General features: G+C 53.2%; 1 protein-coding gene across 1 annotated transcript; it reads left to right on the forward strand.

The window, feature by feature from the left end:
• Positions 1–1,330: 1,330 nt before the first annotated feature.
• Positions 1,331–20,691, forward strand: L3MBTL1 (L3MBTL histone methyl-lysine binding protein 1). The gene is made up of 19 exons (XM_055545063.1): positions 1,331–2,028; positions 2,201–2,427; positions 2,759–2,900; positions 3,197–3,347; positions 3,506–3,638; positions 4,222–4,306; positions 8,206–8,294; positions 8,805–8,909; positions 9,750–9,885; positions 10,224–10,315; positions 11,760–11,911; positions 12,523–12,599; positions 13,452–13,537; positions 13,722–13,832; positions 14,555–14,669; positions 15,459–15,558; positions 15,732–16,069; positions 19,733–19,890; positions 20,317–20,691. Exons 1-19 carry the CDS (start codon positions 1,893–1,895, stop codon positions 20,425–20,427), a joined length of 2,544 nt encoding a protein of 847 aa, XP_055401038.1. The 5' UTR covers positions 1,331–1,892; the 3' UTR covers positions 20,428–20,691.
• The last annotated feature ends 1,556 nt before the right edge of the window (positions 20,692–22,247 follow it).

Consider the following 22,247-nt stretch of genomic DNA (forward strand, 5'->3'; position numbering starts at 1 on the left):
AGTCCCTTGGACCGCAAGGAGATCCAACCAGTCCATTCTGAAGGAGATCAGTCCTGGGATTTCTTTGGAAGGAATGATGCTAAAGCTGAAACTCCAGTACTTTGGCCACCTCATGTGAAGGGTTGACTCATTGGAAAAGACTCTGATGCTGGGAGGGATTGGGGGCAAGAGGAGAAGGGGACAACAGAGGATGAGATGGCTGGATGGCATCACTGACTCGATGGACGTGAGTTTGAGTGAACTCCGGGAGTTGGTGATGGACAGGGAGGCCTGGCATGCTGCAATTCATGGGGTCTCAAAGAGTCGGACACGACTGAGCGACTGATCTGATCTGATCTGATATACTATATGGGGCGTCCTGTGTATTTTAGGGAGGAAAAGCTGGAAGATATATCAGTGCACAAGAACAGGAGGAGAGAGGAATGGAGCTTGGGAAAGACAGCAACCACTACAAGCTGATTTTCCCATTTTTACTGGAGCTGCCAAGCTCTTCAAAATCTCTGTTCAGAGGGAGTGAGTTGGTTTTTGTTGAAGGCCTGCTAGTATCAAGACTTTACATATTTTTTCCATTTAATCTTCATCAGAGCCCTTTGAGATAAATACCATTATCCCCTTCATTTTACACATGAGGAAACTGAGGCTCAAGGAAAGAAAGCTACTTAGAATCACAGACATTTAAGGCGGGGGGTGGGATCTGAGATTCAAACTGACTTAAGTCTAATTTAAGCCTACATCTATGTTCTTTCCTTTATGCCAGAAGCCATTGTCAAGCCTTGCTGACACCTTAAAGCAACCAAATATCACTTACTCATACATTGCTTTTTTTTTTCTGGCTATGCCTCACGGCTTGTAGAATCTTAGTTCCCCAACCAGGGATCGAACACGAGTCCCCAGCAGTGGAAGCACAGGGAATTCCCTATACTGCTTTTTATTAACAAGTTCAAATTAGTGAAATCCAACACAGCACCTGCTGCATGCCGGCACATTTAAGGAGTTAAGTAAATGATAGGTATTAAGCATATTTGTTATGTCACTAGGTCTTTTCCCCATATATTTACATGTTTGACCCTTTATTAAATGTCTCTACTCCCTTTGCTTTATTAAAGCAAAATCTTGCACTGCCTGCATTTTCATACATTACTTCTTTGCTCTTCAGATCATGGGGTGTTTATGTTTTTTATTTTGTTTTTGTATGTGTATGTTTGTTTGCTTGGTTTTTTTGGGGTTTTTTTTTTTTTTTTTTTTTTTTGCATGTGGGATCTTAGTTCCCCCAACCAAGGATCAAACCTGTGCCCCCTGCAGTGGAAACTTGGAGTCCTAACCACTGGGCCACCAGAGAAGTCCCCTCAACAGATGTTTGAGTGCCCACTCTTTGGTTGGGATTGGAGGAAGTAGTGGGCAGGAGGCATAAAAGAACACCATCAGGAAAGATCATCTCCCAGGAAAATGACCTTATGAGTGAAGGAGAATCTGGTACTTGAGGGTTCTGAATCCCCAGAGGGAGAAGGGAGTGATTCTACTGGGGGTGGAGGTGGAGGTTGAGAAAGAGGGGAATTTGGACTTGGCCTGGGCTGTGCCATGAGATAGCTGACCAGACAGAACCTTGGCCCGAGACACACTCTCTGAGACTCCCTAGAGTTTGCACAGCAGTTTACAAAGCATCTTCACACATGCCCATCTTACAGGGACGGGGGGAGGTGCAGGGTCTGGCCAGAGCTCTCACCTGGGTGACCTGGATAGAGCCAGAAGCCAAACTTTATGCCGGGCTCCTAAAATACCTTACTCCCCTCATGGCTGAGGCTTTTCTCTGAGGGTGGGCAACTCCTCCTCATGGAGCCCCCCTACCCGCCTGATCCCCTTGGGGGCTGTGTTCCATTTGTAGGCCTACCAGGATGGAGGGGCATGCTGAAATGGAGATGCTGAGGACACTGAAGGGACCCTCCACAGGGGAGGTCAGCGTGCACCTGGTGGCCAGAGATAGCCCAGGCTCCGGCTCTCACCTGCCCACTGCTGCCTTTATCATTCCAGGTGTGCCAAGCCAGGGGTCTGGGGGAACAGGAGAATCCACATCCATGCCCAAGCAGATGTGGGTCCTGGGGAGGAGACGATATTTTTCACCTGCCTCCGCACTTGCATGGCAGGGTTGGAGCAGGGTCGTCAGGCTCACCTGTGTCGTATCTGTCCATGTATCTGTTCGCAGCCAGCTCGGCCGCCCTGGGTCTGCCCAGCAGTGCCCTGGATGTGTCCTGCTTTCCGCGGGAGCCGATGCACGTGGGCACCCCGGAGCGAGCGGCCGGCAGCGTACCTGTCACAGCCACAGTTCTGCCGCAGTTAAGCACCGGGCCGGCGGCCAGCCCCAGCGCCAGCACAGTGCGGCTCTTGGAGTGGACCGAGGCCGCAGCCCCGCCTTCGGGGAGTGGCCTGCGGGTCAGTAACTGTGGGGATTGGCGGGATCCAGCGAGCCGCCGCTGTGGGGCGGGGCCTGAGGGCCCGGAGGCGGGGCCAGAGGCGGAAGGTGGGGAAGCTGGCCGAGGGGGAGGGTTCTGGGGGCGGGGCTTGAGGTGAGGGACTCTGGGGGCGGGGCTTGAAGTGCTGCGCTCCCAAGACGAGACAGTTGCGGGGAGGTTCTAGGGCCTGTCTTACGGTGAATGAGCCTTGGAGGCGTGGCTTGCAGTGAGGCGGCGGGAGGGGGGACCATGCTGACTGGGGGTGGGTCAAGGGCCAGGAGTCGTGCCCCTCTGACCCTTCCGCGGTACAGTTCCGGATAAGCGAGTACGCGCCGCCGAACATGGTGGGAGCAGAGCAACCCCCAAGCCCACAGCTACGGCGGGAAGGTGTGGCCGAGTACGAAGATGGCGAGGCCCCGGCGGGGGGTGGCGGCGCGGACCCCCAACAGCAGGGTAGGAGCCCCAGGCCCAGAGCTGGGCCCCTGCGGAGGCTGGGAGAGCCCCGAACTCGCAGGGCAGCCGAAGCCAGAGGCGTGGCCCTAGGGGGCGTGGCCCGGGTCCCGGCGGGTGTGCCCCCACCGGCGGGTTGGTCCTGGGGCGGAGAAGGCTCTGGCGAGGGAGACAGGGCTGTCCAGTGGGGGAAGTGGGGAATGGCACAGAGGTGGAGGCCCAGTGTGGGCTCCGAGGTGGGCGGAGCCTGAGTGTGGACGTGTTGGGTGAGCGGCCTGAGGTGCCTTGGTCTCCCCCAGCGGACCTCCCCCAGGACCCTCCGGAAGGTCCGCCTCAAGACCCACCAGAGGATGATGGCACCTGCCCATGCCAGGCTTGTGGGCCTCAGCAAGGCGCTGGTCCAGATCCTAGTTCCTCCAATGATGGCTGCCCTCAGCGCTTCCAGGAGCGGTAAGCCGAAGGGAATTAAGCCCCACTTCTTTGCCTTTCCGGCCCTGAAGCCCCTTTGGGGCTTCTCCGGCCCCAAGGCCCCCCTCCTGTTCCGATTTTGAGGGGAGGTGGATGGTGCAGGGTGGGTGGTTCCTTCCCTCAGGCTGTCCGTCCCTCAGGTCAGTCATAGTGGAGAACTCCTCAGGCCAGAACAACTGCACCAGCGCTTCTGAGCTCCTCAAACCCGTGAAGAAGAGGAAGCACAGGGAATATCAGAGCCCATCCGAGGACGAATCTGAGCCAGAGGCCATGGTAGGAAGCGGACAGCTGGGAGGGCAGGGGGAGGTTGTACCTCAATTCTCACCACCCCCTCCATTAATCCAGATGGTGGGGCTGGGCCACAGAAGACACATAATAACTCACTCATGGTATTTTTGGGTCCTCTCTGGAGTCAGATCCTGTACTTGGTTTCAGGGAAATAAATAAACAACTCTCCTGTTTTTCTAGAGCCCCCACCTCAGTCTCCTGGCAGGGCTGTCACTTTGACATGAACCAGCACCCAAGTAGGTGTGCAGGCAGATGGAAAGATTCCTCACTGGGGCCCCATCTCTGGGCTAGAGGCCATGGAGCACAGGGCAGGTGTTCGTGTCCTCAGTTTCCCCACCTGGGTGTGAGAACTGTAATCAGGCTCTGTAAACTAGGGGATATGAGACTGTGCCCATGTGGTAAAGGGTTGTCTGCCAGAGCTGTGTTCCTGCTGGTAGCCTAGAAGAATATCCACCCATTGGGAGCAGAACACCATGTGACCAGAGAGCTAGGCCTGGGTCAGGAATAGAGATAGGGGCTTCATGCCAACTCATAAAGACAGGAAGCTGGGATCTGTTGTCTTCTACAGGAGAAGCAAGAAGAAGGAAAGGATCCAGAGGGACAACCTACCACTAACACCCTAGAAAGTGAGGAATGGAACAGCAGCCAGCCTGGTATGATGGCCTGTGTATATATATTCATGAGCCATGTGTATATGCCTTTGGAGGCGTGAAGCTGGGAGTGCAGGTTACCATCGTGATGGTGCATTGTACGTATATAGATGACCCTAAGTTAGCATGTGTGTGCGTGTGTGACAGAGAGAGTGTGTTTTTGGTTTGTGCCATGGTATATGTATCTTCTTGAGGCTAATATCATGTGTTTGTTTATCCTCTACTATCCAGCGACTTAGCAGCAGCAGCAACAGCCAGTTGTGAGTAGGCCTCATAATATCCAAAGACTTGAGCAGACTTTAATGGCACCACATGGTATTGCTTCCCTGTGGTGGTATGGGCCAGTCCGTACTGGTCACTGGTCTGACCTTGCTATTTGGGCCCCCATTCTAATCCTTTGGTTCTAAGAAAAATGGAACAAAGATCATTATTAGCGAGCTGTGGCCCTCAGACCTTCTGCATTACCATCTCCACTTTCCATGACAGCAGCCAATTGGAGCCAAGTAGAGTTTATCACACAATCACCCAGAGACTGTGTAGCAATGTCTCTCTGCCTTCCTCAAAACTGAATCTCTTCTACTAGTCATTATATCCCTGGTCCTTAGCCCAGAGGCTGGTGTGGAGTACACTTTCAATAAATGTTTGTTCAGTGGATGAATAAATGAATTGTATGTTGAGTGAACTCCGGGAGATGGTAATGGACAGGGAGGCCTGGTGTGCTGTGATTCATGGGGTCACAAAGAGTCAGACACGACTGAGCAACTGAACTGAACTGAACTGATGTTTCCTGAACTGAACTGAACTGGTGTTTCCTCTTGGACTATGGCTTGTTGCATGAGTCACTGTCTTTCCTGTTCCTTAGAGAGCCAGAGAGTGAGGTCAGTTTTAGGACATCTTTCTCCCTTGATGAACCCATTGCCAGTCAGAGGAACCTGATCTGTGTCCAGGGCATCAAACTCTATAGTATTCTATATTCTGCCTATCTTAGCCAAACCATATTTTCATGGCTCTCTTTCTCACCCAAGGCTGTCACATCAGAAGCCAAAGTCTTAGCTCTCATTAGTTTTTGTCCTCTTTTAGTTAATTAATTAATTATTCGGCTGTACCAGGTCTTCGCTGTGGCACGAAGGATCTTTGATATTCATTGTGGCATGTGGGCTCTTTAGTCGAGGCATGCGAATTCTTAGTTAAGGCATGTGGGATCTAGTTCCCTCCTCAGGGATCAAACCTGGGCCCCCTGCTTTGGGAGCATGGAATCTTAGCCACTGGACCACCAGGAAAATTCTGGTTTATGTCTTCTTAAGTCTTAAATAGAGGCAGGAGTTAATATATCTAACTATATTATATATATCTAACTATAGATATCAGAGAAGGCAATGGCACCCCACTCCAGTACTCTTGCCTGGAAAAGCCCATGGACGGAGGAGCCTGGTAGGCTGCAGTCCGTGGGGTCGCTGAGGGTCGGACACAACTGAGCGACTTCACTTTCACTTTTCACTTTCCTGCATTGGAGAAGGAAAGGGCAAGCCACTCCAGTGTTCTTGCCTGGAGAATCCTAGGGACGGGGGAGCCTGATGGGCTGCCGTCTATGGGGTCGCACAGAGTCGGACACGACTGAAGCGACTTAGCAGCAGCAGCAGCAACTATAGATATATAGATATATTGGCTCCACTGCTCTGTCTTTCTTAAGAATGTACTTTCTTAAACTAGCATTTTTTCTGCTGGGTCCTGTTGACCAGGTTGAAGTTATCTTTTGATTTGTACATTTCACCATCTCAACTGTGAACATTACTGTGTGGCATTAGTTCCTGGACATTTTCTCCTTTCTGCCTATTTTCAAGGGAAGAAACCTTGTCAGTAGACAGAAGTTTGCTTTTATGGCTAAAATCTTTCTCCACTCATTTTGGGGACCTTTTAGCAGAAGAATCTGGGAGTAGGAGTGGGCATGGCAGGGCTGCTCATGTGTCCTACGTGTGCAGAGAATCTGTGTCTAACGTATCCATTTTTTTCTACAGTTAATGCTTTATACATATTTTTGTAAGAAATAGCTTTCTAATAGCTTTATTGAGTTATAATTCACAAAACATGCAATCTATTCATTTGAGGTATACAATTCAGTGGGTTTTGGTCTATTCATGGAATTGTATAAACATAACCACAATCAATTTTAGAACATTTTCATCACTCCAAAAAGAAACCCTATATCTATTAACTGACATTCTGCCCAAAGCGCGAATTCCCCTCCAGCCTTAGTCAACCACCAATCTACTTTCTGTATACATGGATTTGCCTGTTGTAGACATTTCATAAAAATGAGATCATATAGCATGTGGTCCTTTGTGACTGGCTTCTTGCAGTTAGCACAGTGTTTTCATAGTTTATCCATGTTGTACCATGTATCAGTATGTCAACCATTTTTATTGCTGAGTAATATTCCATTGTAGGAAATATCACACTTTATCAACTGATGGGTATGTGTGTTCTTTTCCACTTTGGGGCTGTTATGAATAATGCTGATATGAGCATCTGTGCACAAATTTTGTCTGACCATAAGTGTTCATTTCTCTTGGGTATATACATAGGAGTGGAATTGCTGGGTGCTATGGTAACCGTATGTTTAGCCTCTTAAGGAACTGCTAGAATGTTTTCCAAAGTGGCCAAACCACCGTATATTCCCACCAGTAGCGTATGAAAGTTCCAGTTTATCCACATTCTCACCAAGGCTTGTTATAAATAAAGTTTGTCTTTTTTATTTTTAAAAAGGATTTATTTAGTTGTCCTGACTTTTAATTGCAGCATATGGGATCTAATTCCCTGACCAGGGATCGAACCCAGGTGCCCTGCATTGGGACCACAGAGTCTTAGCCACTGGACCACCAGAGAAGTCCCTCTGTCTTTTTTATTATAACCATCCTAGTGGGTATGAAGTTATAGCTCATTGAGGTGGTTTTTTGGCTGTGCTGGGTCTGTTGGCTTTCTTTGGTTGCTGCGAGCAGGGGCTACCCTTCTTTGCAGTGCCTGGGCTTCTCACTGAGGTGGTTTCTTGTTTCAGAGCACAGGCTCTGGGCACTAAGACTTCAGTAATTGCAGCTTTCTGGCTCTAGAGAGTATAGGCTTCAGTAGTTGTGGCCCACAGGCTCAGTTGCTCTGGGATGTATGGAATCTCCCCAGATCAGGAATCTAACCTGTGTCCCCTGCATTGGCAGGTGGATTCTTAACCACTACGCCACCAGGGAAACCCTCTGTGTGGTCTCTTCTGTTCTTCCTCCTTGCATGTTTTCCTCTCTTTTTTTCTGTTTTTCCTCTTCTTTCCCAGTGAGCTTAGGTGGTGCTGTGATTCAGTCCTCTGGTTCAGGACTTGTCACACAGCTCTGGCCCTCTGTGGCTGAGACTTTGTAACCTCTGTTAGTGGGCCCATAATCCAGAGTGCCTTTGCTGACAATGGCCTAGGCGTGAGGGCCGGGCAGGGCAGGCAGAATTTGGTGCAGCCTCACCTGAGACTGAGTCTCGCCTGGGCCCTGTGTGTCTGGCACCCTCATGGCTGAGTGGAATCAGAGGGCAGCATGTGATCATAGGCAGAGGTTTGTTTTGGAGGTTAAGGTAGAGTTGGGTTGGGGGAACTGAGAAAGATCATATTTAAGAAGTAGCCTAGGACTTTCCTGGTGGCTCTATTGGTAAAGAATCTGCCTGCAATGCAGGAGATGTGGGTTTGATCCCCGAGTCGGGAAGATCCCCTGGAGGAAGAAATGGCAACCCACTCCAGTATTCTTGCCTGGAGAATTCCAGGGACAAAGGAGCCTGGTGGGCTGCAGTCCATGAGGTTGCAAGAGTCAGGATAGGACTTAGCGAGTAAACCACCAACCACCACCTGAAGGGTCAGCCTGTTTGTCTCCTCCCCACAGCCTCAGAGGAGAAGAAACCAGGCTGGTCGTGGGAATCCTACCTTGAGGAGCAGAAGGCCATCGCTGCCCCCATCAGCCTCTTCCAGGACGTGAGTTGGATACTTCTGTGTTACGAAGAGCTTGTCTCCCAGACCAGGGACTCACCTCCAAACTCAGGCCTTCTGCTGCTTTCTGTATCTGACATCCCTCAAAGGACTGGCAGGGTGGAAGGGGGACAGACTGATTAGAGACCTTTTCTACTATAAGAGTCACTATAAGGGACTTCCTGGGCTCACTATAAGGGACTTCCTGGGTGGGAAGAAATAGGAGGTGAGACCCAGGTTTACCGGTTACTGGGCCTGCAGACTTTTGAATTCTGCTGCCTTTTACTTAATTCTACACACTGACTTGGGTAAGACGGAGCCCTGAAGTCCACTTTTCAAGGGACCTGGAGGCTAGTCTATCCTGCTTTGGATCCCTGCACTAAAGTTCCCCAAATAAGTTACCTCTTTGGTAGTGCTAAGCAGGTGGGCCCCTATGGTAGTTTCTTTGCCCCCAGCCCACTAGGCTAGGATAATGCCAGAGGGGAGCTGGATCCTCTCCCATCTGTGCATTAACAGTACCAGACAGTCACTCATAACAAGAATGGCTTCAGACTGGGCATGAAGTTGGAAGGCATCGACCCTCAGCACCCGAGCATGTACTTCATCCTCACTGTGGCCGAGGTGAGCTGAGGCTGGCACCCCCAACCTGGTGACTCCCCTCGGGATGGACTGAACGAGTCAGCCAAGGACACGGAGGGCCTGGATTCAGACAGCCCCCGACCTAATAGGGGGTTGAGGCAGAATATGCGGAAAACTAAAATACAAACAAAAAGCAGGAGAAGGGTTGAGATGGTGAGGTTACTGAGGAGCAGCACTCCCAAGGGCAGGGATGGTGGCATGAGTCCAGCAAGGTCCTTATCCTCTTAGGAGCTCACAGTTGTGTGGGCATCAGCCAGATAAACAGTGATACTCCTCGGGTGATGACAGTTGTATGCGGGGGGCACTGAAGGGGCAGGGACGGCTTCAGAGGGGAAGAGCCTCCATTGCTGAGTCTTGAGAGGTGACTAGGATGTCCCAGGCACAAGAAGCAAAGTGAGAAAAAGGCACTGGGCCGTGGAACAGCACGTTCAAGGGCACTGTGTTCAGGGAACTGCCATTAGCAGGCTGAGGTCTGAGCAGCGAGAGAAGGTAGCAGAAGGAAGGGTCCTTGGGGGCCCTGAGCTTTGGTCAGTGCCTTTGGGATCTGTCCAGGGCTCAAAGCGGCCAGAGGTTGTCTTAGAATCTCCTGTCTTATGCCCAGAGCTCAGGGCTTATGAGCACATGAGCTGTGCTCCTTGTAGGATGGGAGGGTGTATGGCAAAGTTCAGGATGCAGGGAAACCTAGGAGTCAGGAGGGGTGAAGGGGGTAACCTTCTAGCAGCAGACCCCTGAGACTACCAGGCTGGACTAGGAGTGGTGAGGGAAGGGAAACAGGGTGTCTGCTGGCATCGGAGTCCCTGTGCTTCCCCCTTATGGGGTCAGGTGTGTGGCTACCGCCTACGTCTGCACTTTGATGGGTATTCCGAGTGCCATGACTTCTGGATCAATGCCAATTCCCCTGACATTCATCCGGCTGGCTGGTTCGAGAAGACGGGGCACAAGCTGCAGCCCCCCAAAGGTAAGGCCTGGCTGGGTTGGTCCCAGTGAGGCAGTGAGCCCCCAGACCCTCCCTCACTCCTTCCCTGTGGTTCCCCCTTCCCTGTTCCCGTTGTACAACCAGCCTTTCTGCATCCCATCCTGCTATGACTCGGCCTTAGAGCTTCTGCTCTGCCCTTGCCCTTTGAGAGAAGTCCACCCAGGCTGCGTCCTGCTTTGGCAGGGGGGTCACTGGGCAGGTTCCTGAGGGTTGTGGGGTCCTCAGGCCTGCCTGATTCTGCTGCTTCCGTGTGGGGTGCCCTCGCCACAGCCCAGCCTCTGTCTGCACGGCGCTCTGTTCGTCCCCCCCGAGGGGCCTAGGTTACAAGGAGGAGGAGTTCAGCTGGAGCCAGTACCTGCGCAGCACAAGAGCCCAGGCTGCCCCCAAGCACCTGTTTGTGAGCCAGAGCCACGTGAGTGCCCCCAGGACCGTCACTGCAGCCGCCCAGGGTATCTAAGTCAGCAGACGAGCGCTTACCTACGGGTGCTCTCAGCTTGGTTCTGGTCCTCATCGAACGGGAGGGGCTCCCTGAGCGATTCCAGGGCCAGAGAGGAAAGAGGTTTTGGATTTCCTCCAGTTTTCCCCCTCTTCCCTACTGCTGAAATCCTCTCCTCCACACATCCCCTCTGAGCCTGGGCACTGAGGTGTCCTTCTTTCTTGCTTGGGTTTCCCTGCAGTTCTTGTCATCAGGTCCAAACCTTTATTCTGGGAGCAGCTTTTTCCATCCTTTTGACCAACATTGAAGCTCTCCCATGTGGTCCCAACTTTCACCTCTTGTCCTTCTTTCTGTTTGAGGCCACTGGCAACTTTATCCCACAGTTAAAGCATCTCCTAATCCCAAACCAGAGGCCTGAGAGATCTAGGGAACTCCCAGTAAATAAGTTATTGTTGTCGCTAAGTCATATCTGACTCTTTGCGACTGCATAGACTGTAGCCCACCAGGCTCCTCTGTCCATGGGATTTCCCAGGCAAGGATACTGGGGTGGGTTGCCATTTCTTTCTCCAGAGGACCGTCCTGACCCAGGAATAGAACCTGAGTCTTCTGTGTCTCCTGCATTGGCAGGTGGATTCTTTTACCACTGAGCCACCAGGGAAGTCCGGTAAACATGTTACCGTCTGGAAAGTCCCGGGTCCCCGTGGGCCAGGGACTGCCCCATATTGTTCGGGCATGGACAGGTACCACCTACCCTGCTCCTGCCCCAGAAAGCATACTTAGAGGTGACTGGTGGGCTTCTACCAGCTCTTGTGACAAGGGATGCAGATTTTAGGTCAAACTGTTCAAGTCCCGGCCCCACCATTGACCAGCTTTGTGGTCCTGGGCAAGTCACTTAACTTACAAAAATAGAGACGATGATACCCATCTTCCTAGGGTTGTTGTAAAGACTGAGGGAGGTGATGGCTTTTGGAGCTTATGTCCGACACATGGCAGGTGCCTCCCTGCCCCCTCTCCCCACCACCTGCCTCACATGTCAGCTCGTCTTTCCCCGCCACCCCGTGGTGCACCCAGCTCCCTCAGCTCAAGCTGGGCCGGGCTTGTCTGGGGAGGGGAGGCTTATGCTCAGCCTGGCAGGCTCTTTGGGTGAGTGAGTGGCCTCCTGTCAGTGACGCTTCCACAGTGAGGCTTCCTCTGAGCATCCCTCAGAGGCCAGAAGTGCCTGAGGGCTCAGGGCTGGTGGGTATGATTCTTCCCTGGAGAGACCCTCTTCCTCAGCCTCTTTCTCCCACCCTCCCTGCCCATGCCCACCCAGCAGAAACACAACCCCCAGGGAACCTATTCCTTTTCCTTTGCCAGTGGGTCCTGGGCCAGCACAAGCCAGCCTGGGCCTGGCCGTGGCAGCCCCTCTTCTTGCCCCCAGAGTCCCCCACCCCTGGGCTTCCAGGTGGGCATGAAGCTGGAGGCTGTGGACCGCATGAACCCGTCGCTCGTCTGCGTGGCCAGCGTGACCGACGTGGTGGACAGCCGCTTCCTGGTGCACTTTGACAACTGGGATGACACTTACGACTACTGGTAGTGGGAGGGCCCAGACTTGGCTCCAGGGGGCGGGGACAGGGGCAGGGGAGGGACGGTGGGCATGGCATGCAACAGGCAGCCCGGCTCAGCCCTGATGTTCGTATTGCTCAGGGGACAATCAACTGCCCTGTGGATCTCATCTACAGGGGCCCAGCCTCTTTGGCGCCAGGGACCAGTTTCGTGGAAAACAATGTTTTCAAGGACCGGGGGTGGGGGGTGGTTCGGGGATGCTCCGAGCACAGTGCATTTATTGTGCAGTTTATTCCTGTTCTTATTACATCAGCCCCACCTCGGATCACCAGGCATTAGATCCCGGAGGTTGGGGACCCCGATCTGCATCATTTAGTAACTATGACGATTAAATGTTTCATCTAAAAATACCAAGGTTAAAACAAGCAGACTCCGTGACCCATGACTTTCTCTGAGATATTAAGGCGGTATTAGAGTTTTTAGTTACTGTTGAAATTTTCTGACTCCCTCACCAGTCACCAGTCTGACTCTCCCTCAGAAGTAACATGAGGGTGGGCCCTGTCGCCGTGATGTCACAGGACAGCGGGCTCCGGGCCTCGAAGTCTCACCTGAGACAGTGAAGAATTCTTGGGTTTCAGGTGTGATTCCAGCAGCCCCTACATCCACCCGGTGGGCTGGTGCCAGAAGCAAGGAAAGCCCCTCACCCCTCCACAAGGTGACCCTGCAGCCTGAGCCACCCCTCTCTCCCCGGTCCTTACCAGTACCTCATTAGCTGGGTCTCTAAGGGCAGGCCAAGGGCACACGTGTAGCCTGGAGCCTTAGCTTCTTTGCCTGAGAGCTGAGAACCCTTTGATCTTAGGAGAGTACTGTTAAACCCTGACTCTGTTGAGGCTGAAAGGAAATTCCTGGTCCAGGGGTTAGGACTCTGCCCTTTCACTGCCGAGGACATGGGTTCAATCCCTGGTCAGGGAACTAAGATCTCACAGCCAAAAAAAAAACAAAACGAAAGTTAGCTGAGCCCTGTCAGTAAGGGAACAGGAATCCAGAGTGAAGAAAGCGTATCCTTCCCCGTCAGTGGTGTTATACTGGCACTAGTGATAAAGAACCCGCCTGCCAGGACAGGAGACGTCAGAGACGCAAGTTTGATTCCTGGGTCAGGAAGATCCCCTGGAGGAAGGCATAGCAACCCACTCCAGTATTCTTGCCTGGAGAATTCCATGAGCAGAGAAGCCTGATGGGCTTCGGTCCATAGGATCGCAAACAGCTGGACACGACTGAAGCGACTTAGCACTCAGAACATACATTAGGGGTTCAGATGGGACTGGGGCTGGAGCGAGGCAACAGAGCCAAGGAGAGGACTGGGAACCAGGGTTCCCAGATAACCAACTAAATTGCTTGCTTCTGCCCGGCACCCCTCCCCTTCAGGAGCCCCCTGCAAGGAGCAGGCTGTGACACAGGGGGATTTCTGTCCACGGGCTTCTGTCCTTTCCACACCCCTGGCCCTGCTTGGAGGGGAGGAGCTCCCCGCTACACCCGGCCTAGACATTGCCCTCATCCTCTCCTCCAGACTACCCAGACCCTGACAGCTTCTGTTGGGAGAAATATCTGGAAGAAACTGGTGCCTCTGCTGTGCCTGCCTGGGCCTTCAAGGTGGTGAGTTGGCTTTCTCTGCCCCCACAGCTGAGTCCAGGGAAGTGCAGAGCCTTCGGTCAGGCAGGACAGGGCCCCGGCCTTCCACTTTGGCCACAGTTTCCCCAAGCACAACACCTGGGCATCCCTCTCAGGGCCTCAGCTCTGCTGAGCAGGGCCTTGGCCTGAAGACCCTCTCCCCCTGTAGCGACCCCCACACAGCTTCCTGGTCAACATGAAGCTGGAAGCCGTGGACCGCAGGAACCCAGCCCTAATTCGTGTGGCCAGCGTGGAGGATGTGGAGGATCATCGGATAAAGGTGGCTCTGGGCCCCTCGGGCTGGGGGAGTGGACAGGCCGATGGGGCAGGACTTCCGTAGACGGGGCTGAGGTCAAGGGCATGGCATGAGCCAGACTTCAGGGAAGCTGCATATTGCAGGGAAGGGAGCTCTAAACTTGAGGCCAAAGATCTTGGGTCTCAGTCAGGTCTCATCTGCGACTTAACCTTTGTGAGTCGGGACAAGTCCCGTCCCTTCTCTGAGCCTATCAGATGGGCCCATGAATCCTTGTCCTACCCAAGGACTGATGGGAGATGCCAGTAACTTCAGGGCTTCCCTGGTGGCTCAGCAATAAAGAATTCACTTGCAGTGTAGGAGCCACAGGAGACACGGGTTCTATCCCTGGGTCGGGAAGATCCCCTGGAGGAGGGCATGGCAACCCACTCCAGTATTCTTGCCTGAAGAATCCCCATAGACAGAGAAGCCCGGTTGGTAGGCTGCAGTTCATGGAGTCCCAAAGATTTGGACACGACTGAAGCAACTTGGCATGCATGCATGCCAGTAACTTCATAGGTAGAACCCTTGGGAAGTGTGGTGGTCGAGATGGATTATTGTGAGGTTGGCCCCTTTGTCCTTCCAATTCAGGATCTTGCTTCTGACAGGCCCCAGGGATGGGGAGAGCCTCCTGGAGCCTGGAGGACCTCCCGGCCGAACTGGGCTCCACGAGGAACACCTGACCTCCCGGGCCTTTCTTTCCTCCCCAGCTCCACTTTGATGGCTGGAGTCACGCCTATGACTTCTGGATTGATGCTGACCACCCTGACATCCACCCGGCAGGCTGGTGCTCCAAGACGGGACATCCCCTGCAGCCTCCTCTCCGTGTGTACCCCTGGGGCACTCTGACCCTTTCCTCCTGATGTCTGACCCTGCCCCCGAGCTCTGGCACCACCCCCCTTCTATAGTATGCCCACAGTAAACTCTGGGATCCCTCATCCTCCCCACCCTAGGGAGGGTCTCTGTCACACTGAGCAGTGCTTCTGGCCTCCTCAGTTGCTGGGTGGGGGACCTGGAGGTGTGAAGGGCCAAGCTCACTTGGGAGCAGATGCTTCAGAGGTAGTTGTGCCCTGAGGAGTCTTCTCAGCATCCAGCAGAGCCACGCAGAGCATGCACAGTGCTTGCTAAGGCATCGTGGCTCCCTGCATCAGATCCTGCTCCCCGCTGCCGGCAGGGCTTGGAGGTCACCCGCATCTGTTTCATACGGGGCATGGATCCTTCTCAACTGTTCTCCAAGCATAGGCAGAGACTAAAAAAATAGTCCCCAAAGTCTTGGGGTTGAAACTGAGAAACGAGAATAACATGAATCTGGCTGATGTAGCTTCTGGGTGCAGCTGTGTCCACACCAGCCCCAAGGTGATCGAGGGTGCTCTTCTTTCCAGAAACAGAGGGTATGGCCTGCAGGTTTCCACAGTGTATATGAGAGGCAAGCCCCCATTCCCCCATGAGGGACTGATGTCCATTCACAGGAAGTGGCGTCCCAGCCTGGCTCATGGCCCCTGTACCTGGGAACTGGTTCCTAGTGCTGACCTTCCCTACCTTCCATGTCCCTTCCCCCAGGCCCACCTCCACCCCCCGGACCCCATGCTGACCCTTTTCTGCCTGCTCCTCCAGAACCCAGAGAGCCCAGTGCTGCCTCCCCCACGGGCTGTCCCCCTCTCAGCTATCGGAGCCTGCCACACACCAGGACCTCCAAGTACAGCTTTCACCACCGGTGAGTGAAGGGCTCCTGCTCAGGAGCCCTCAGGCACTGCTCAGAGGGGGTCTGTCTTGTACCCACCATGGGTGGTCAACTAGGGTCCACCCGTCTGCTCTCCCAGTGGAGCCAGGCTTGGGAAGAGCCAAGTGGGACCAAGCAGCTTCATCTCAAACCTTCTTCTTGTCCAGGAAGTGCCCCACTCCTGGTTGTGATGGCTCTGGCCACGTCACCGGCAAGTTCACAGCTCACCACTGCCTCTCGGGTTGCCCCCTGGCCGAGAGGAACCAGAGCCGGCTGAAGGCAGAGCTGTCGGACACGGAGGCCTCAGCCCGTAAGAGGAACCTCTCGGGCTTCTCCCTAAGGAAGAAGCCTCGCCATCACGGCCGGTGTGGAGGGCAAGGGTGCGGGGCCTCAAGTCCTCCGAGGCCAGAGCAGGCGCTGAGTCCCTGCCATGGGCCCGGCTCCTCTCTCTCCAGGATCGGGCGCCCTCCAAAGTACCGGAAGATCCCACAGGAAGGTTTTCCGAGTGAGTCCTGGGTTATTTGTTCCCTGTGTCCTCCACCGTGTTCACTGTGACAGCTTAGCTATTGGTGGGAGGAGTCACCAGGGTTACACAGAGTGGGAGAGGCTGGGGGGCAGGTGTCGCAATACTTGGAGATAGAGAGCAGTGCCGAGACACAGCATGGGGCCTTGAACGGCCTCAGATGCTAGCCCCTTTCTACCTCAGGCCTTGCTGTGAGTCTGCTGGCAAGATGCAGAGCCTCTCTGGGCTCCTGGTCACCCCCTGTGAGGTGGGATGATGCCCCAGCTCTGCTTTTCTGTCTTGGCTTCCCGGGAGGGAAGTCATGGCCATTACTTTCTAGCTGTGTGACCTTGAGCAAGTCACAGCTCTGAGCTTCAGTTTTCTCATTTGAAAACATGAATAATACCTGCCTTTCAGGTGTCAGTTACCTGAAAAAATAGTGGCTACTACACTACCAAGCACCTGCTGTAGGCCAAGCACCATTTCAGCTGCTTTATCTTTACCATCTCGCTGACGCTCACAAGTGGTCTGCAACATAGATGTTGTACACCTGGTCAGCTTCCATTGTAAGGCCGTGTTCTGACTGCCAGAGGGCGCTTGCCTGCTGTGTTCATTCCAGAATTATCCTGAGAACTTGGGAAGTCTTTCCATGGACGAGGCTGTGTTCCGGATTAGACTGGGAAGGACTCACCCGAGTCCTGAGACACTTCAGGGACAGGGCAGGGGACAGCGCCCAGGCCTTTGACCTTTGGGCAGGGCTTCCCTGTTCCATCAGCTGGCTGGCTCTCACAGAGGGGACACTGGTCCCTCTGGATTTTGTTCCTTCTCATGCATCCGAGGGTAGGCCTCCTCAGTGTGGATCTGCTGGAAAACAGGTCCCTGGGGAAAGCTGCCTGCCTGGAGAGCTCAGGACTTGGCTGTGCTCATGGTGCTCACGGGGCCCTCCAGGACCCGTGAGTGTCAGCTCTTGGAAAGAACGAGGAAACCACTGTGATTTCCTTACACACCGCTTCATCTTCTTTTTATTTCTTTTTAAAATTTATTTGGCTGCACCGGGTCTTAGTGGCAGCATGTGAACTCTTAGTTGTGGCATGTGGGATCTAGTTCCCTGACCAGGAATCGAACTCAGGCCTCCTGCATTGAGAGCTCAGAGTCTTAACCACTGGACCACCAGAGAAGTCCCCTCAATCAGTTCGTTTTCAAGTTGGGAAACTGAGGCCCATGTTAAGTGAGGTGCCCAGCATTAAAAAAACAAGTTAGTAAGTAACTGATTCCAAGTCCAATTTGTGGTTTCTATTATACTGCGTTCCCCCTCTTCCCTGCCCTCACGTTTCCACAGTGCCTATTCAGCACAGAGTTGCTAACTTCTAATAATAATGCTCTCAACTAAATGTTTGTAACCCCCCAAACGCATATGTTGAAACTTCATCCTCAATGTCAGGATATTTGGAGTGGGGCCTTTGGGAGGTGATTAGGCCATGAGGATGGACTCCTCATGAATGAGATTAGTGCCCTCCTAAGAGACCCCTTGCCCCTTCTGCCATGTGAGGACACATTGAGGAGATGGCAGCCTGGGGGTCAGGAAGTAGGCCTTCACTACATACCCAGTATGCTGGTGCCTTGATGACTTTCAGTTTCTAGTACTATGAGAAACACATTTCTGTTGTTAAGCAAAAGAAAAAAAAAAAGAGGAGCTATAATAGATGTTTAGCAGTTAGATAAGATACCACCCTGGTGGCTCAAATGGTAAAGAATATGCCTGCAATGCAGGAGACCCAGGTTTAATCCCTGGAAAAAGGAATGGCAACTCACTCCAGTATTCTTGCCTGGAAAATCCCATGGACTAGAGGTCTGGTGGGCTATAGTCCATAAGGTCTCAGAAAGTCAGATAAGACTGAGCAACTAACACACACACACACACACACACACACACACACACACACACACACACACTCTAGATGTTTTGCAGTTAGATAAGATACTGCAGGCTGCCTACAAATGCTTCTGTCCTGTGCTCTGGGGAAGAAAGATAAGGAGCTCAGCCCCCAGACTCCTCGCCAGGATACGTGGAGCACCAGATAGTGGACCTTGAGGAGGGACACTGCGGGGACAGGAGGCCAAGTGCTGGCAGCAGCAGCTGTCTCGGGAGATCCAGGCTGTACCCTAAACGGGTCCTCTGCAAGGGCTGCCTGGGCTGTGCAGCGGTTGCAAGCTCTGGGGTTGTCCTGAAGGCTGGGGCTCTTCAGGGTGTGGGTGGGAGCCTGGGTTTGGGCCAATGAGCAGACAGACAGCAGGCGGGCAGTTAGAGAAGAACCATCAGTGAGGCTGGAACCAGGATCCCAGAGGCTCTGAGGATGATTATGAGGTCCAAGGAGTCAGGGCAAAAGACTGAAGTGAAGGGGAGGGACAGAAGAACACGGTGATGAGCAGGGTGGGCCTTGGAGAAGAGGGCAGCGGGGGGCCACATGCTTGAGAGTCTGGAATTAGCACCAAGTGAATAGGATAGAGCCGGCTCTCTTGGACTCTGGACAGAAGCAGGGCAAGCCCCCTGGGACAGTGGCCACATGGCCAAACACCAGCCAAGGCAGGTTAGGTAGGCAGAAGCCAGGTTTGCCAGAGTCCCCAGAAGTAGACGAAGTCCAAGTACACAGCTGCCAAGCCCAGCCAAGGAGGAAGCCAGGTAGAGCAGGGTCACTCACCAAAAGGTAGAGCTGCTTGGAGGCTGGAGGTTGGGAGCCAGGGGTTCCAGGAGCAGATGAAGTAGAGGGACAGGAAGTGTGGGTGGGTGAGTGGATCAGGGATCCACTGGATCACCCTGGAGGTGCCAGAGTAGGCGGGGGGGCAGGCATGCAGGGAATGAACCAGACTCGGCTGGGGACATAGTGGGAGGAGAGGAACTTAAGGCAGTGGCATTGGTTGGGGGGTTCGATTCAGACAGGGCAGGCTGGTTCTCCCCTCCACCACCACCACCCTTCTACAGCATGCGGGGATCATAGTGCCCTGACCAGGGATCAAACCTATGCCTCCTCTTGTGGAAGTGTGGTGTCTTAGCCACTGGACGGCCAGGGAAGTCCCCTGGGAAGGCTGACTCTGCTTCTCAAACAGAATCCCCCTGAGGCTGCAACAGTCAGGGCCCAAAAGGACTTAGCAAACGAAGGTCAAACAGGATGGGCCTTTGATGTCCAGGCTGAGGGTACGGCAACCCACTCCAGTATACTTCCCTGGAGAATCCCATGGACAGGGGAGCCTGGCGGGTTCCAGGCCGTAGGGTCACAAAGAGTCGGACACAACTGAAGCGACTGAGCACACAGCACACTGAAGTGGCCTGGATATCAGGGGCCGTGTGGATGCAGGGTCTCCAGAGAGTGCTGTTTCCAGGATGCTGCTGCAGCTCCAGGAGAAAAGAGCATCCTTGCGGGGCCCAGCTGCCACAGCCTCGGGGGAGGGTGGGGTCTTCCTACACGGTCTGTAACATCAGGGCCAAGTGCTCGGTGAGGAGTTGGGGGATCTGCCTCACCCCCTTGGCTCTGCAGGGCTGTCTGAAAGGGGCCACGGTCCGGCGTCCTCTGCCAGCCAGTCTCCCAGGTGGCCTGGGGATGAGCGGGCTTTGGAGAGAGGCAGGTTGGTCCTCGGCCCAGGCCACCAGCCTCTGCCTCTGCCTTGCAGCGCTGACCACCGACGTCACACACCAGTCCCTCTTCATGTCGGCCCTGTCGGCCCACCCCGACCGTTCGCTGTCCGTGTGCTGGGAGCAGCACTGCAAGCTCCTGCCCGGCGTGGCAGGCATCTCGGCCTCAACAGTCGCCAAGTGGACCATCGATGAGGTGAGGGGCAGGGACCCGTCCCTCTTCCTCTGCCCCTCCTTTGCCTTCACTGCGCCCTGGCAGGAGGGCTCAGGAAAGGGCCCCGTCAGGTGGAGCCCCATACCACTCCTGACTCATCATCCCTCCATCCACAGCCTCTCCCAGCTGCCCAGTGGGGCTGCCTGAGCACCCTTTGATAGGCCCGTCCTGGGGGTGGGGAGGGGGGCGTGCCTCTAATCCAGCAGGAGAGACCGGCTCAACCCAGGGCCTTGGCAGCAAGGGGCCTCACCTTGGGCCTCCAGCGGCACAGAGAGTCGGGATCCTCTGGGGCTGCTAAGAAAAATTACACTGTCAGAGCCCAGGAGGCACCAACGCCAGGCAGGGCCACCTCCTCCCTCCTCTCCAGAGCCCCGTGCCCTTGGCAACACGTCTCCTTTGGTTTCCAAGGTCTTCGGCTTTGTTCAGACCCTGACAGGTTGTGAGGACCAAGCGCGGCTCTTCAAGGATGAGGTGGGTGCTCGGTGCAGGGTGGGGACCGAGCAGCGTCACGGTCCTTGAGATGGCAGGGCGTGAGCACTGCCCCCAGCTGGGGAGGGCCTCTGTTGTCCCACCTGAGGTCAGGGGGTACCAGTCACAGGGACCCACGTCTTTGGGGAAAATCTGGTACGGATGACCACGGCCTAGCTTGGGAACCCAACCCTCTGTGTTCAGGCTGTCAGCAGGAAGGGAAACCATCCCGGAAACACGATTCCATTCACTCCTTTGCTCTCTGTGCAAACTTAGCTTCCCTAATGGCAGCCAATTAAAATGTATTTTGACTGACACGACTATCGCTATTTACTGCAAGGATGCTAACACACACTTAAAATTAAGACCCTAAAACTTGCCAAAGATGAGAAGCAGTGAGTTGTAGGTGAAAGACCACTAGCTTTGTGGGCAGGTGGGTGTGAATCCTGGTTCTGCCGGTTAGAGGTCTTTTAAGTCTGCATCTCCTCATCTGTAAAAGAGACAGAAAATGGGTATAAAGATGACTATGTTGCAGGGCCACGCGAGCACTGGAATTGATGAGTGGATCCTGGTACCAGAACGTCGAGTGTGACTACGTCACTAGTGTCTATATGTAGCCACAGGCCCGAGATAGGGAGGGCTCAGTCAGCGGTGGTTCTGGCTTTCACAAAGAGCTTTATCATGACTCTCCTAATTTGTAGAGTTTGAAATCGGAAGAGACCTTTTGAGTTTATTTAGGAATTCCTTCCAAAGACTACACGTACCCCCTTCACCTAAGAGAGTGTAGTCTCAGCTCCCCAAAGATGCCGCCTCCAGGTGAGGTGCCCGAGAGAAAGAAGTCTCCTCTTTCCCAGGAAGCGTCTCTTTATCCAGGCCCAGCATGGCCAGTTTCTTCATCGACCCTTGGGCGGTGGCCCTCCCGAGCTCCTCTCCATCTGAGTGCTTGCCTTCCTGGTTCGTGATCTTCTTATTGGACTGTGTGTGTTCAGAGCTATGCCCTGTGTTTCAGATGCCCTCTGATCAACACAGAACGCACTGGGCTGCTGATCCTCTGGGTGTTCGTTCCTTTTGTTTTTAAAAAGACTTTATATGTTTTTAGAGCAATTTTAGGTTCACAGCAGAATTGAGAGGAAGGTGCAGAGTTCCCGTGTACCCCCTGCCCCATTATCAGCATCCCCCATGAGAGTGGTCCCCAAGAGAGTGGTTACACCTGATGAGCCGACACCTAGGTTTTTTTAATGGAAGTGAAATATGCGTGGAGTGAAATGTATGTACACATATATAATTATACTTCTCAAAACTATGATTCTACAGGTTTTGTGAAATGTATACACCCTGAACCCAATATGTCAATCAAGATATGAAACATCCATCATACCAGAAAGTTCTTTCTTGACCCCTGTTGTCAGCTCTCATAGACAACCGCTGTTCTGATTTCTAGCTCCATAGATTAGTTTTATCTGTTCTTGAACTTCATGTTAATGGAATCATACAACATATACTCTTTTGCATTTGTCTCTTTTCAGTGTAATGTTTTGGAGGTTCATCCGCATTATGTGTAGCTAGTAGTCAGCTCCTTTTTATCCTGAGCAGTGCTCTGTTTTATGAATATCCCACAGTTCTCCTGTTAATGGACATTTGGGTAGTTTTCTTCTTCTCCAGATTTGAACCCTATATTTTGTTGGCAAAAGTTCACAAGAGCTTTATTATAGCCACGTCATACCAGCTTGGAGTTCATGAAAACCCCCAAGTTGCCCCTTCTGTCAATTGTCGACTATAGTCTAACCAAATCTTCCAGTGTGTTACTTGTACTGCTGGAGGGTTTTCTTTTTCGTATTAGCCTTAATGTAATACTTTACATGTATCCCTAT

Source organism: Bubalus kerabau, chromosome 13, assembly GCF_029407905.1.
Source record: "Bubalus kerabau isolate K-KA32 ecotype Philippines breed swamp buffalo chromosome 13, PCC_UOA_SB_1v2, whole genome shotgun sequence".
Lineage (NCBI taxonomy): Eukaryota > Metazoa > Chordata > Mammalia > Artiodactyla > Bovidae > Bubalus > Bubalus kerabau.